This window comes from Manacus candei, unplaced genomic scaffold (genome assembly GCF_025592945.1).
Source record: "Manacus candei isolate 608988 ecotype Guabito, Panama unplaced genomic scaffold, ASM2559294v1 h1tg000284l, whole genome shotgun sequence".
NCBI classification, from domain to species: Eukaryota; Metazoa; Chordata; class Aves; order Passeriformes; family Pipridae; genus Manacus; species Manacus candei.
The window spans coordinates 1-12,409 of NW_026138332.1; the positions used below are offsets into that span (position 1 = coordinate 1).

At 58.2% G+C, this 12,409-nt stretch overlaps 1 protein-coding gene and 1 long non-coding RNA gene across 12 annotated transcripts; one reads left to right on the forward strand and one right to left on the reverse strand.

Moving 5' to 3' along the window:
- Nucleotides 1-246: 246 nt before the first annotated feature.
- On the reverse strand, nucleotides 247-10,187 carry LOC127464858 (CLK4-associating serine/arginine rich protein-like). Of its 11 annotated transcripts, none has more exons than XR_007901674.1 (7): nucleotides 9,567-10,179; nucleotides 9,235-9,463; nucleotides 8,723-8,757; nucleotides 7,999-8,043; nucleotides 7,219-7,480; nucleotides 5,883-5,941; nucleotides 4,553-4,567 (listed from the first exon to the last, which is right to left on the reverse strand). XR_007901674.1 is itself a non-coding variant. In XM_051775315.1 (6 exons), exons 1-6 carry the CDS (start codon nucleotides 7,241-7,243, stop codon nucleotides 268-270), a joined length of 273 nt encoding a protein of 90 aa, XP_051631275.1. In that variant the 5' UTR covers nucleotides 7,244-7,511; the 3' UTR covers nucleotides 247-267. The 11 variants fall into 11 exon arrangements, 2 of the variants coding, with proteins under 2 accessions (XP_051631275.1, XP_051631274.1); XR_007901673.1 differs by lacking the exon at nucleotides 7,999-8,043 and adding an exon at nucleotides 8,267-8,311; XR_007901672.1 differs by lacking the exon at nucleotides 7,999-8,043 and adding an exon at nucleotides 8,596-8,640.
- LOC127464860 (uncharacterized) lies at nucleotides 7,386-10,121 on the forward strand. The gene is made up of 6 exons (XR_007901678.1): nucleotides 7,386-7,480; nucleotides 7,999-8,099; nucleotides 8,596-8,696; nucleotides 8,906-8,987; nucleotides 9,780-9,945; nucleotides 10,051-10,121. It is a non-coding gene; the product is annotated as an uncharacterized LOC127464860 (long non-coding RNA).
- Nucleotides 10,188-12,409: the final 2,222 nt, after the last annotated feature.

A 12,409-nucleotide genomic window follows, 5' to 3' on the forward strand; every position in this document is an offset into this window, starting at 1 on the left:
TTAGGGGGGGATTCCAAACACTGGGAATTCTGGGAATGGGGATGGGAGAACGGGAAAGGGGGAACAGGAACAGGGAGAGGGGTTAGGGGGGATTCCAAACACCTGGAATTCCGGGAAAGGGGGAAAGGAGACTGGGAAAGAGGGAAAAGAGACTGGGAAAGGGGGAACAGGAACAGGGAAAGGGGGAACAGGAACAGGGAGAGGGGTTATGGGGGATTCCAAACACCGGGAATTCTGGGAATGGGGGAACAGGAACAGGGAGAGGGGTTAGGGGGGATCCCAAACACCTGGAATTCTGGGAATGGGGATGGGAGAACGGGAAAGGGGGAACAGGGAAACAGGGAGAGGGGTTAGGGGGGATCCCAAACACCTGGAATTCTGGGAAAGGGGATGGGAGAACGGGAAAGGGGGAACAGGGAAACAGGGAGAGGGGTTAGGGGGGATTCCAAACACCTGGAATTCCGGGAAAGGGGGAAAAGAGACTGGGAAAGGGGGAAAAGGGAAACTGGGAAAGGGGGAACAGGAACAGGGAGAGGGGTTGGGGGGGATCCCAAACACTGGGAATTCTGGGAATGGGGATGGGAGAACGGGAAAGGGGGAACAGGGAAACTGGGAAAGGGGGAACAGGAACAGGGAGAGGGGTTAGGGGGGATCCCAAACACCTGGAATTCCGGGAAAGGGGGAAAGGAGACTGGGAAAGAGGGAAAAGAGACTGGGAAAGGGGGAACAGGAACAGGGAAAGGGGGAACAGGAACAGGGAGAGGGGTTATGGGGGATTCCAAACACCGGGAATTCTGGGAATGGGGATGGGAGAACGGGAAAGGGGGAACAGGGAAACAGGGAGAGGGGTTAGGGGGGATTCCAAACACCTGGAATTCCGGGAAAGGGGATGGGAGAACGGGAAAGGGGGAACAGGAACAGGGAAAGGGGGAACAGGAACAGGGAGAGGGGTTAGGGGGGATCCCAAACACCTGGAATTCCGGGAAAAGGGGGAAAAGAGACTGGGAAAGGGGGAAAAGGGGGAAGGGAGAACAGGAAAGGGGGAAAGGAAACTGGGAAAGGGGGAAAAGGGGGAGAGAGAACGGGAAAGGGGGAAAAGAAAAACTGGGAAAGGGGGAAAAGGGGGAATGGAGAATGGGAAAGGGGGAAAGCAAACTGGGAAAGGGGGAAAGCAAACTGGGAAAGGGGGAAAAGAGTCTGGGAAAAGGGGGAAGGGAGAAAGGGAAAGGGGGAAGGGAGAACGGGAAAGGGGGAAAGCAAACTGGGAAAGGGGGAAAAGGGAAACTGGGAAAGGGGAAAAAGGGGGAAGGGAGAACGGGAAAGGGGGAAAGGAAACCAGGAAAGGGGGATGGAAACTTGGGAATGGGGGATGGAAACCTGGGAATGGGGGAAAAGAACCAAGGAAAGGGGGAAAGAAACCCAGGAAAGGGATCTGGATCCCAGGAACAGGGTCTGGATCCCAGGAATGGGGTCTGGATCCCAGGAATGGGGGAAAAGAACCCAGGAATGGGGTCTGGATCCCAGGAATGGGGTCTGGATCCCGGGAATGGGGTCTGGATCCCAGGAATGGGGGAAAAGAACCCAGGAATGGGGTCTGGATCCCAGGAATGGGGTCTGGATCCCAGGAATGGGGGAAAAGAACCCAGGAATGGGGTCTGGATCCCAGGAAAGGGATCTGGATCCCGGGAAAGGGGTCTGGATCCCAGGAAAGGGGTCTGGATCCCGGGAATGGGGTCTGGATCCCGGGAATGGGGTCTGGATCCCAGGAATGGGGTCTGGATCCCGGGAAAGGGGTCTGGATCCCAGGAAAGGGGTCTGGATCCCGGGAATGGGGTCTGGATCCCGGGAATGGGGTCTGGATCCCAGGAACAGGGTCTGGATCCCAGGAACAGGGTCTGGATCCCAGGAATGGGGTCTGGATCCCAGGCAAAGGGTCTGGATCCCAGGAACAGGGTCTGGATCCCAGGAATGGGGTCTGGATCCCAGGAACAGGGTCTGGATCCCAGGAAAGGGGTCTGGATCCCAGAAATGGGGGAAAGAAACCCAGGAATGGGGTCTGGATCCCGGGAAAGGGGCTGTACCTCCTGGAAGAGCTGTATTCCCGACCTGCAAGGCAAAGGGATTCGCTCAGGATCAGTTTTCCACCCCTTTTCCCCCCTGGAATTCCGGCAGCTTTTCCTTCCCACCCCACCGAGGTCGGGGTTTGGAAAAGGGCCGGGAATCTGCTCCGGGATTTTGGGGTCTCCTCCCAACCCCTTTCCCACCAGGAATCTGCTCCCTGATTTTTTTGGGGTGGGAAATCTGCTTCCTATTTTCTCAGGGGGTTCTCCCAACCTCTTTCCCTGTGGGAATCTGCTCCCTATTTTTTGGGCTGTGGTGTCTCCTCTCAATCCTTTCCTGCCAGGAATCTGCTCCCTATTTTTCGGAGTGGCTGGAATCTGCTCCCATTTTTTTGGGCTGTGGTGGTTTCTCCCGCCTCCCCTTTCCCCCTGGGACTGTTATTCCCAGTTTTCCAGGCTCTCACCACTCTCTGATTCCTCAGGTGGTTTCTCCCAACCCATTCCCACCAGGAATCTGCTCCTTGATTTTTTTTGAGGGGAATTTTTTTAAGGGAAATCTGCTCCCTATTTTTTTAAGGGGATCTCCTCCCAGTCCCTTCCCACCGGGAATCTCCTCCTCATTTTTGGGATCTCCTCCCAACCCCTTTCCCACCAGGAATCTGCTCCCAGTTTTTGGGGTGGGAGGAATCTGCCCCCTATTTTTTTGGGGGTGTGGGAAATCAGCTCCCTATTTTTTTGGGGTGGGGGGAAATCTGCTCCCTATTTTCTCAGGAGGTTCTCCCAACCCCTTTCCCACCAGGAATCTGCTCCCTATTTTTTCAGGGTGTGGGAAATCAGCTCCCTATATTTTTGGGGTGGGGGGAAACCAATCCCTCCCCCTGTGGGACTGTTATTCCCAGTTTTCCAGCTCTCACCACTCCCTGTTCTCTGAGGTGGTTTCTCCCAACCCTTTCCCACCGGGAATCTGCTCCTCATTTTTGGGGCCTTCTCCCAACCCCTTTCCCACCAGGAATCTGCTCCCTGATTTTTTTGGGGTGGGAAATCTGCTCCTACTTTTTAGAGTGTGGGGGGTTCTCCCAACCCCTTTCCCATCAGGAATCTCCTCCTCATTTTTGGGGTCTCCTCCCAACCCCTTTCCCACCAGGAATCTGCTCCCTATTTTTTCGGGGTGTGGGAAATCAGCTCCCTATTTTTTTGGGGTGGGCTGAATACGCTCCCATTTTTTTGGGATGGGGGGGAACCCGCTCCCATTTTTTTGGGCTGTGGTGGTTTCTCCCCCCTCCCCTTTCCCCCTGGGACTGTTATTCCCAGTTTTCCAGGCTCTCACCACTCCCTGTTCTCTCAGGTGGTTTCTCCCAACCCATTCCCACCAGGAATCTCCTCCTCGTTTTTGGGGTCTCCTCCCAACCCCTTTCCCACCAGGAATCTGCCCCCTATTTTTTTGGGGTGGGCTGAAGACGCTCCCATTTTTTTGGGATGGGGGGGAACCCGCTCCCATTTTTTTGGGCTGTGGGGGTTTCTCCCCCCTCCCCTTCCCCCCTGGGACTGTTATTCCCAGTTTTCCCGGCTCTCACCACTCCCTATTTTCTTAGGGGGGTTCTCCCAACCCATTCCCACCAGGAATCTGCTCCCTGGTTTTTTTTTGAGGAGAATTTTTTTGAGGGAAATCTGCTCCCCCTTTTTTTTAGGGGGTTCTCCCAACCCCTTTCCCACCAGGAATCTGCTCCCTATTTTTTTGGGGTCTGGGGGTCTCCTCCCAACCCTTTCCCACCGGGAATCTGCTCCCTAATTTTTTTTTAAGAGGGTGGGAAATCTGCTCCCTGTTTTTTTAGGGGGTCTCCTCCCAGTCCCTTCCCACCAGGAATCTCCTCCTCGTTTTTGGGGTCTCCTCCCAACCCCTTTCCCACCAGGAATCTGCTCCCTATTTTTTCAGGGTGTGGGAAATCAGCTCCCTATTTTTTTGGGGTGGGCTGAATACGCTCCCATTTTTTTGGGATGGGGGGAACCCACTCCCATTTTTTAGGCTGTGGTGGTTCCTCCCCCCTCCCCTTTCCCCCTGGGACTGTTATTCCCAGTTTTCCAGGCTCTCACCACTCCCTGTTCTCTCAGGTGGTTTCTCCCAACCCATTCCCACCAGGAATCTGCTCCTCGTTTTTGGGGTCTCCTCCCAACCCCTTTCCCACCAGGAATCTGCTCCCATTTTTCTGGATGGGGGGGTTCTCCCAACCCCTTTTCCCACCAGGAATCTGCTCCTCGTTTTTGGGGTCTCCTCCCAACCCTTTCCCACCAGGATTCTGCTCCCATTTTTTTGGGATGGGGAGAAACCAATCCCATTTTTTTGGGATGGGGGGGAACCCGCTCCCATTTTTTTGGGCTGTGGGGGTTTCTCCCCCCTCCCCTTCCCCCCCGGGACTGTCATTCCCAGTGTTCCCTCTCTCACCGTGCCGCGGTGCCGGGGACGGGGAGCGGCTCTGGCGGCTGTACTGCCGCTCCCACTCCTCCCGCTCCTTCTCCCGCCGCTCCCGCTCCCTGGGGAGCCCCAAAAATCCGGGATCAGCTCCCGTTCCACGCCCCCAGCCCGCCGGGAGCAGGGGGAGGAGCCAATCCCGGGAAAAAAAACCAAGGGAGTGGGAACGGGAATTACTTCATCCGGATCTTCCTGGCCATGGCCCGCAGCTCGTCCTCCCGCTCCTGCCGGGGCACAATTCCCGGGAAAAGGCCTCAAATCCCAGCCCCCAGCCCGAGAATTCCCAGGAAAAGCCCTCAAATCCCATCCCCCAGCCCGAGAATTCCCAAAAAAAGCCCTTAAATCCCATTCCAGAGGGAATTCCAGCCCGAGAATTCCCGGGAAAAGCCCTTAAATCCCATTCCCGAGCCCAAGAATTCCTGAGAAATGCCGTTAAATCCCAATCCTGAGCCCAAGAATTCCCAAAAAAAGCCATTAAATCCCATTCCAGAGGGAATTCCAGGTGCTCCCCAGCCCCAGAATTCCCGGGAAAAGCCCTCAAATCCCAGCCCCCAGCCCCAGAATTCCCAAAAAAAGCCCTCAAATCCCATTCCCAAGCCCAAGAATTCCCAAAAAAAGCCATTAAATCCCATTCCAGAGGGAATTCCAGGTGCTCCCCAGCCCCAGAATTCCCGGGAAAAGCCCTCAAATCCCAGCCCCCAGCCCCAGAATTCCCAAAAAAAGCCCTCAAATCCCATTCCCAAGCCCAAGAATTCCCAAAAAAAGCCATTAAATCCCATTCCAGAGGGAATTCCAGGTGCTCCCCAGCCCCAGAATTCCCGGGAAAAGCCCTCAAATCCCAGCCCCCAGCCCCAGAATTCCCAAAAAAAGCCCTTAAATCCCATTCCCAAGCCCGAGAATTCCCCAAAAAAAGCCATTAAATCCCATTCCAGAGGGAATTCCAGCCCGAGAATTCCCGGGAAAAGCCCTTAAATCCCATTCCCAAGCCCAAGAATTCCCAGGAAAAGCCCTCAAATCCCACTCCCGAGCCCAAGAATTCCCAAAAAAAGCCATTAAATCCCATTCCAGAGGGAATTCCAGGTGCTCTTCAGCCCAAGAATTCCCAGGAAAAGCTATTAAATCCCATCCCCAAGCCCAAGAATTCCCAGGAAAAGCCCTTAAATCCCATTCCCAAGCCCAAGAATTCCCAGGAAAAGCCCTCAAATCCCACTCCTGAGCCCAAGAATTCCCAAAAAAATCCATTAAATCCCATTCCAGAGGGAATTCCAGGTGCTCCCCAGCCCCAGAATTCCCAGGAAAAGCCCTTAAATCCCATTCCCGAGGGAATTCCAGGCCCTTCCCAGTCCTTCCCTCACCTGCCTCTCGTGTTCCTGCTGGAGCATCTTTTCCTGGGCGGCTTTTTTGTCGGCTTTAACTTGGGAATCAAGGAAAAATCCGGGATTTAGGGATTGGGAGGAGCCCGGGGGGGGGATTTGGGGGGAATTTGAGGGGTTTTGGGGGGAATTTGAGGGAATTTTGGGGGTTTTGACGCAGAATTTGAGGGAATTTTGGGGATCTGGGTGGAATTTGAGGGGATTTGGGTGGAATTTGAGGGGGTTTGGGCGGAATTTGAGGGGATTTGGGGGGATTTGGGTGGAATTTGAGGGGGTTTGGGCGGAATTTGGGGGGTTTTGGGTGGATTTTGGGGGGAATTTTGGGTGGAATTTGGGGTGTTTTGGGTGGAATTTGAGGGGATTTGGGTGGATTTTGGGGGGAATTTTGGGTGGAACTGGGTGGATTTTGGGGGTTTTGGGTGGAATTTGGGTGGAATTTTGGGGGTATTTGGGGGATTTGAGGAAATTTGGGGGGGTTTGTGTGGAATTTGGAGGTTTTTGGGTGGAATTTGAGGGGATTTGGGTGGAATTTGAGGGGATTTGGGTGCAATTTGAGGGGATTTGGGTGGATATTGGGGGTTTTTGGGTGGATTTTGAGGGGATTTGGGGGGATTTGAGTGGAATTTGGGGAGTTTTGGGTGGAATTTGAGGGGATTTGGGTGGAATTTGAGGTGATTTAGGTGGGATTTGGGGGTTTTTGGGTGGAATTTGAGGGGATTTGGGTGGAATTTGGGGGTTTTTGGTTGGAATTTGAGAGGATTTGGGTGGAATTTGGGTGAAATTTGGGGAGTTTTGGGTGGAATTTGAGGTGATTTACGTGGGATTTGAGGGGATTTGGGTGGAATTTGAGGTGATTTGGGTGGAATTTGGGGGTTTTGGGGTGGATTTGGGGGGTTTTGGGTGGAATTTGAGGGGATTTGGGGGGATTTGGGTGGAATTTGAGGGTTTTTGGGTGGAATTTGGGTGGATTTGGGTGGAATTTGAGGGGATTTGGGGGGATTTGAGTGGAATTTGAGGGGGTTTGGGTGGAATTTGGGGAGGTTTGGGTGGAATTTGGGGGGATTTGGGTGGATTTGGGGGTTTTTGGGTGGAATTTGGGGGGGTTTTGCATGGAATCTGGGGAGTTTTGGGTGGAATTTGAGGGAATTTGGGTGGATTTGGGGTGTTTTGGGTGGAATTTGAGGGGATTTGGGCGGAATTTGAGGGTTTTTGGGTGGATTTTGGGGGGTTTTGGGTGGAATTTGGGTGAAATTTGGGGAGTTTGAGGGGATTTGGGTGGAATTTGAGGGTTTTGGGGGGATTTTGGGGGGTCTCTCACACTGCCTGTTCAGCGCCTTCTGCATCCGCAGCTTCAGCTTCTCCTGGGGGGTCAGTTTGGGCTGCAAAAAACGTGGGAATGTGGGTCAGGAACGGGAAGGGAGGGAGGGGGAGACGAGGACACGGAACGGCCACGGCCTGGAGACCCCTCCCCCCCCCCGGAGACCCCCCAAATTTGGGGGGGGGAGGGGAGGGGAGACCCCCCAGAGACCCCCCTCCCACCCCGGAGTCGTTCCAGGGGGGTCCCTGTTCCCATTCCCGAGGTTGTTCCCATTCCAGGGGGTCCCTGTTCCCATTCCCGAGGTTGTTCCCATTCCAGGGGGTCCCTGTTCATATTCCAACGGCTGATCCCATTCCAGGGATCCCTTTTCCCATTCCAGGGGGGTCCCTGTTCCCATTCCCAAGGTTGTTCCCATTCCAGGGATCCCTTTTCCCATTCCAGGGGGTCCCTGTCCCCATCCCAGGGGTCCCTGTTCCCATTCCAGGGATCCCTTTTCCCATTCCAGGGGGTCCCTGCCCACATTCCAGAGGGTCCCTGTTCCCACTCCAAGGCCTGTTCCCATTCCAGGGATCCATTTTCCCATTCCAGGGGGGTCCCTGTTCCCATTCCCAAGGTTGTTCCCATTCCAGGGATCCCTTTTCCCATTCCAGGGGGTCCCTGTTCCCATTCCAGAGGGTCCCTGTTCCCATTCCCAGGTCTGTCCCCATTCCCAGGAGTCTCTTCCCACATTCCAAGGGGTCCCTGTCCCCATTCCAGGGGGTTCCTGTTCCCATTCCCAAGGTTGTTCCCATTCCAGGGGGTCCCTGTTCATATTCCAAGGGCTGATCCCATTCCAGGGATCCATTTTCCCATTCCAAGGGGTCCCTGTTCCCATTCCCAAGGTTGTTCCCATTCCAGGGATCCCTTTTCCCATTCCAGGGGGTCCCTGTTCCCATTCCAGAGGGTCCCTGTTCCCATTCCCAGGTCTGCCCCCATTCCCAGGAGTCTCTTCCCACATTCCAAGGGGTCCCTGTTCCCATTCCAGGGGGTCCCTGTTCCCATTCCCAAGGTTGTTCCCATTCCAGGGGGTCCCTGTTCATATTCCAAGGGCTGATCCCATTCCAGGGATCCATTTTCCCATTCCAAGGGGTCCCTGTTCCCATTCCCAAGGTTGTTCCCATTCCAGGGATCCCTTTTCCCATTCCAGGGGGTCCCTGTTCCCATTCCAGAGGGTCCCTGTTCCCATTCCCAGGTCTGCCCCCATTCCCAGGAGTCTCTTCCCACATTCCAAGGGGTCCCTGTCCCCATTTCAGGGGGTCCCTGTTCCCATTCCCGAGGTTGTTCCCATTCCAGGGGGTCCCTGTTCCCATTCCAAGGGGTTCCTGTTCCCATTCCAAGGTTGTTCCCATTCCAGGGGGTCCCTGTTCATATTCCAAGGGCTGATCCCATTCCAGGGATCCCTTTTCCCATTCCAGGGGGTCCCTGTTCCCATTCCCAAGGTTGTTCCCATTCCAGGGATCCCTTTTCCCATTCCAGGGGGTCCCTGTCCCCATCCCAGGGGTCCCTGTTCCCATTCCAGGGATCCCTTTTCCCATTCCAGGGGGTCCCTGCCCACATTCCAGAGGGTCCCTGTTCCCACTCCAAGGCCTGTTCCCATTCCAGGGATCCATTTTCCCATTCCAGGGGGGTCCCTGTTCCCATTCCCAAGGTTGTTCCCATTCCAGGGATCCCTTTTCCCATTCCAGGGGGTCCCTGTTCCCATTCCAGAGGGTCCCTGTTCCCATTCCCAGGTCTGTCCCCATTCCCAGGAGTCTCTTCCCACATTCCAAGGGGTCCCTGTCCCCATTCCAGGGGGTTCCTGTTCCCATTCCCAAGGTTGTTCCCATTCCAGGGGGTCCCTGTTCATATTCCAAGGGCTGATCCCATTCCAGGGATCCATTTTCCCATTCCAAGGGGTCCCTGTTCCCATTCCCAAGGTTGTTCCCATTCCAGGGATCCCTTTTCCCATTCCAGGGGGTCCCTGTTCCCATTCCAGAGGGTCCCTGTTCCCATTCCCAGGTCTGTCCCCATTCCCAGGAGTCTCTTCCCACATTCCAAGGGGTCCCTGTTCCCATTCCAGGGGGTCCCTGTTCCCATTCCCAAGGTTGTTCCCATTCCAGGGGGTCCCTGTTCCCATTCCAAGGGCTGATCCCATTCCAGGGATCCCTTTTCCCATTCCAGGGCTGTTCCTGTTCCCAATCCAGAGGGTCCCTGTCCCCATTCCAAGGTCTGTTCCCATCCCAAGGGTCCCAGTTCCCATCCCAGGGGTCCCTGTCTCCATTCAAGGGGTCCCTGCCCACATTCCAGAGGGTCCCTGTTCCCATTCCCAGGTCTGTCCCCATTCCCAGGAGTCTCTTCCCACATTCCAAGGGGTCCCTGTTCCCATTCCAGGGGGTCCCTGTTCCCATTCCAGGGGTCCCTGCCCCACATTCCAGAGGGTCCCTGTTCCCATTCCCAGGTCTGTCCCCATTCCCAGGAGTCTCTTCCCACATTCCAAGGGGTCCCTGTCCCCATTCCAGGGGGTCCCTGCCCACATTCCAGAGGGTCCCAGTTCCCATTCCAAGGGGTCCCTGTTCCCATTCCAGGGGTCCCTGTTCCCATTCCAGAGGATCCCTGCTCCCATTCCCAGGTCTATCCCCATTCCAGAGGGTCCCTGTTCCCATTCCAAGGCCTGTTCCCATTCCAGAGGGTCCCTGTTCCCATTCCCAGGTCTGTCCCCATTCCCAGGAGTCTCTTCCCACATTCCAAGGGGTCCCTGTCCCCATTCAAGGGGTCCCTGCCCACATTCCAGAGGGTCCCTGTCCCCATTCCAAGGTCTGTCCACATTCCAGAGGGTCCCTGTTCCCATTCCAGGGGTCCCTGTCCCTGTTCCAGGGTCTGTCCCCCAGTGCCACCACAACCCCCAGTGACCCCCAGTGTCACAGGGACCCCCCCAGTGCCCCCAGGACCCTCAGGGACCCTCCAGTGCCACCAGGACCCTCAGGGACCCCCCAGTGCCCCCAGGACCCTCAGGGACCCCCCCCAGTGCCACCAGGACCCCCAGGGACCCCCCCAGTGCCCCCAGGACCCTCACGGACCCCCCAGTGACCCCTAAGGGCACAGGGACCCCCCCAGTGCCCCCAGGACCCCCAAGTCCCCCCCCAGTGTCACAAGGACCCCCAGGGACCCCCCCAGTGCCCCCGGGACCCCCAAGTCCCCCCCCAGTGTCACAAGGACCCCCAGGGACCCCCCCAGTGTCGCAAGGACCCCCAAGTCCCCCCCCCAGTGTCACAAGGACCCCCAGTGACCCCCCCAGTGCCACCAGGACCCCCAAGTCCCCCCCCCAGTGTCACAAGGACCCCCAGGGACCCCCCCAGTGTCGCAAGGACCCCCAGGGACCCCCCCAGTGTCACAGGGACCCCCAAGTCCCCACCCAGTGTCACAAGGACCCCCAGGGACCCCCCAGTGTCACAGGGACCCCCCCAGTGCCACCTGGACCCCCAGTGACCCCCCCAGTGACCCCCCAGTGCCACCAGGACCCCCAGTGACCCCCCCAGTGACCCCCCAGTGTCACAGGGACCCCCCCAATGGCACAGGGACCCCCAGTGACCCCCAAGTGCCACCAGGACCCCCAGGGACCCCCCAGTGCCACCCCAGTGTCACAGGGACCCCCCCCAAGGGCACAGGGACCCCCCAATGCCACCAGGACCCCCAGTGACCCCCCAGTGCCACCTGGACCCCCAGGGACCCCCCCAGTGACCCCCCAGTGCCACCTGGACCCCCAGGGACCCTCCAATGCCACCCCATTGTCACAGGGACCCCCCAAGGGCACAGGGACCCCCAGGGACCCCCAAGTGCCACCTGGACCCCCAGAGACCCTCCAGTGCCACCCCAAGGGCACAGGGACCCTCCAGGGCCACCCCAGTGACCCCCCCCAGTGCCACCCCAAGGGCACAGGGACCCCCAGTGACCCTCCAGTGCCACCCCAGTGTCACAGGGACCCCCCAGTGCCCTCAGGACCCCCAGGGACCCTCCAGTGCCACCCCAAGGGCACAGGGACCTTCCAGTGACCCCCCAGTGCCACCTGGACCCCCAGTGACCCCCCAGTGCCACCCCAGTGCCATCTGGACCCCCAGTGACCCCCCAGTACCACCCCAGTGCCACCAGGACCCCCAAGTGCCACCCCAGGGGCACAGGGACCCCCAGTGACCCCCAAGTGCCACCAGGACCCCCAGGGACCCCCCAGTGCCACCCCAGTGTCACAAGGACCCCCCAAGGGCACAGGGACCCTCCCAAGGGCACAGGGACCCTCCCAAGGGCACAGGGACCCCCCAGTGCCACCCCAAGGGCACAGGGACCCCCAATGACCCCCAGTGCCACCAGGACCTCAAGTGCCACCCCAGTGTCACAGGGACCCCCCCAAGGGCACAGGGACCCCCTGTGACCCTCCAGTGCCACCTCAGTGCCACCAGGACCCCCAAGTGCCACCCCAGGGGCACAGGGACCCCCCCAGTGCCACCTGGACCCCCAGGGACCCTCCAATGCCACCCCATTGTCACAGGGACCCCCCCCAAGGGCACAGGGACCCCCAGTGACCCCCAAGTGCCACCTGGACTCCCAGGGACCCCCAAGTGCCACCCCAGTGTCACAGGGACCCCCCCAGTGCCACCAGGACCCCCAGTGACTCCCAGTGACCCCCCCAGTGCCATCTGGACCCCCAGGGACCCTCCAGTGCCACCCCAAGGGCACAGGGACCTTCCAGTGACCCCCCAGTGCCACCTGGACCCCCAGTGACCCCCCAGTGCCACCCCAGTGCCATCTGGACCCCCAGTGACCCCCCAGTACCACCCCAGTGCCACCAGGACCCCCAAGTGCCACCCCAGGGGCACAGGGACCCCCAGTGACCCCCAAGTGCCACCAGGACCCCCAGGGACCCCCCAGTGCCACCCCAGTGTCACAAGGACCCCCCAAGGGCACAGGGACCCTCCCAAGGGCACAGGGACCCTCCCAAGGGCACAGGGACCCCCCAGTGCCACCCCAAGGGCACAGGGACCCCCAATGACCCCCCAGTGCCACCAGGACCTCAAGTGCCACCCCAGTGTCACAGGGACCCCCCCAAGGGCACAGGGACCCCCTGTGACCCTCCAGTGCCACCTCAGTGCCACCAGGACCCCCAAGTGCCACCCCAGGGGCA

Bases quoted from the DNA above. Each gene is read 5' to 3' on its own strand.
- LOC127464858 (XM_051775314.1), bottom strand. From the start codon at position 10,001: ATGGGGACAGGGACCCCTTGGAATGTGGGAAGAGACTCCTGGGAATGG. The intron at 8,758-9,234 runs CTCTGGAATGGG...GGGAACAGGGAC, and splicing joins TGGGAATGGGAACAGGGACC to CCCTGGGATGGGGACAGGGA. The intron at 8,641-8,722 runs AAAGGGATCCCT...CCTGGAATGGGA, and splicing joins AGGGACCCCCTGGAATGGGA to TCAGCCCTTGGAATATGAAC.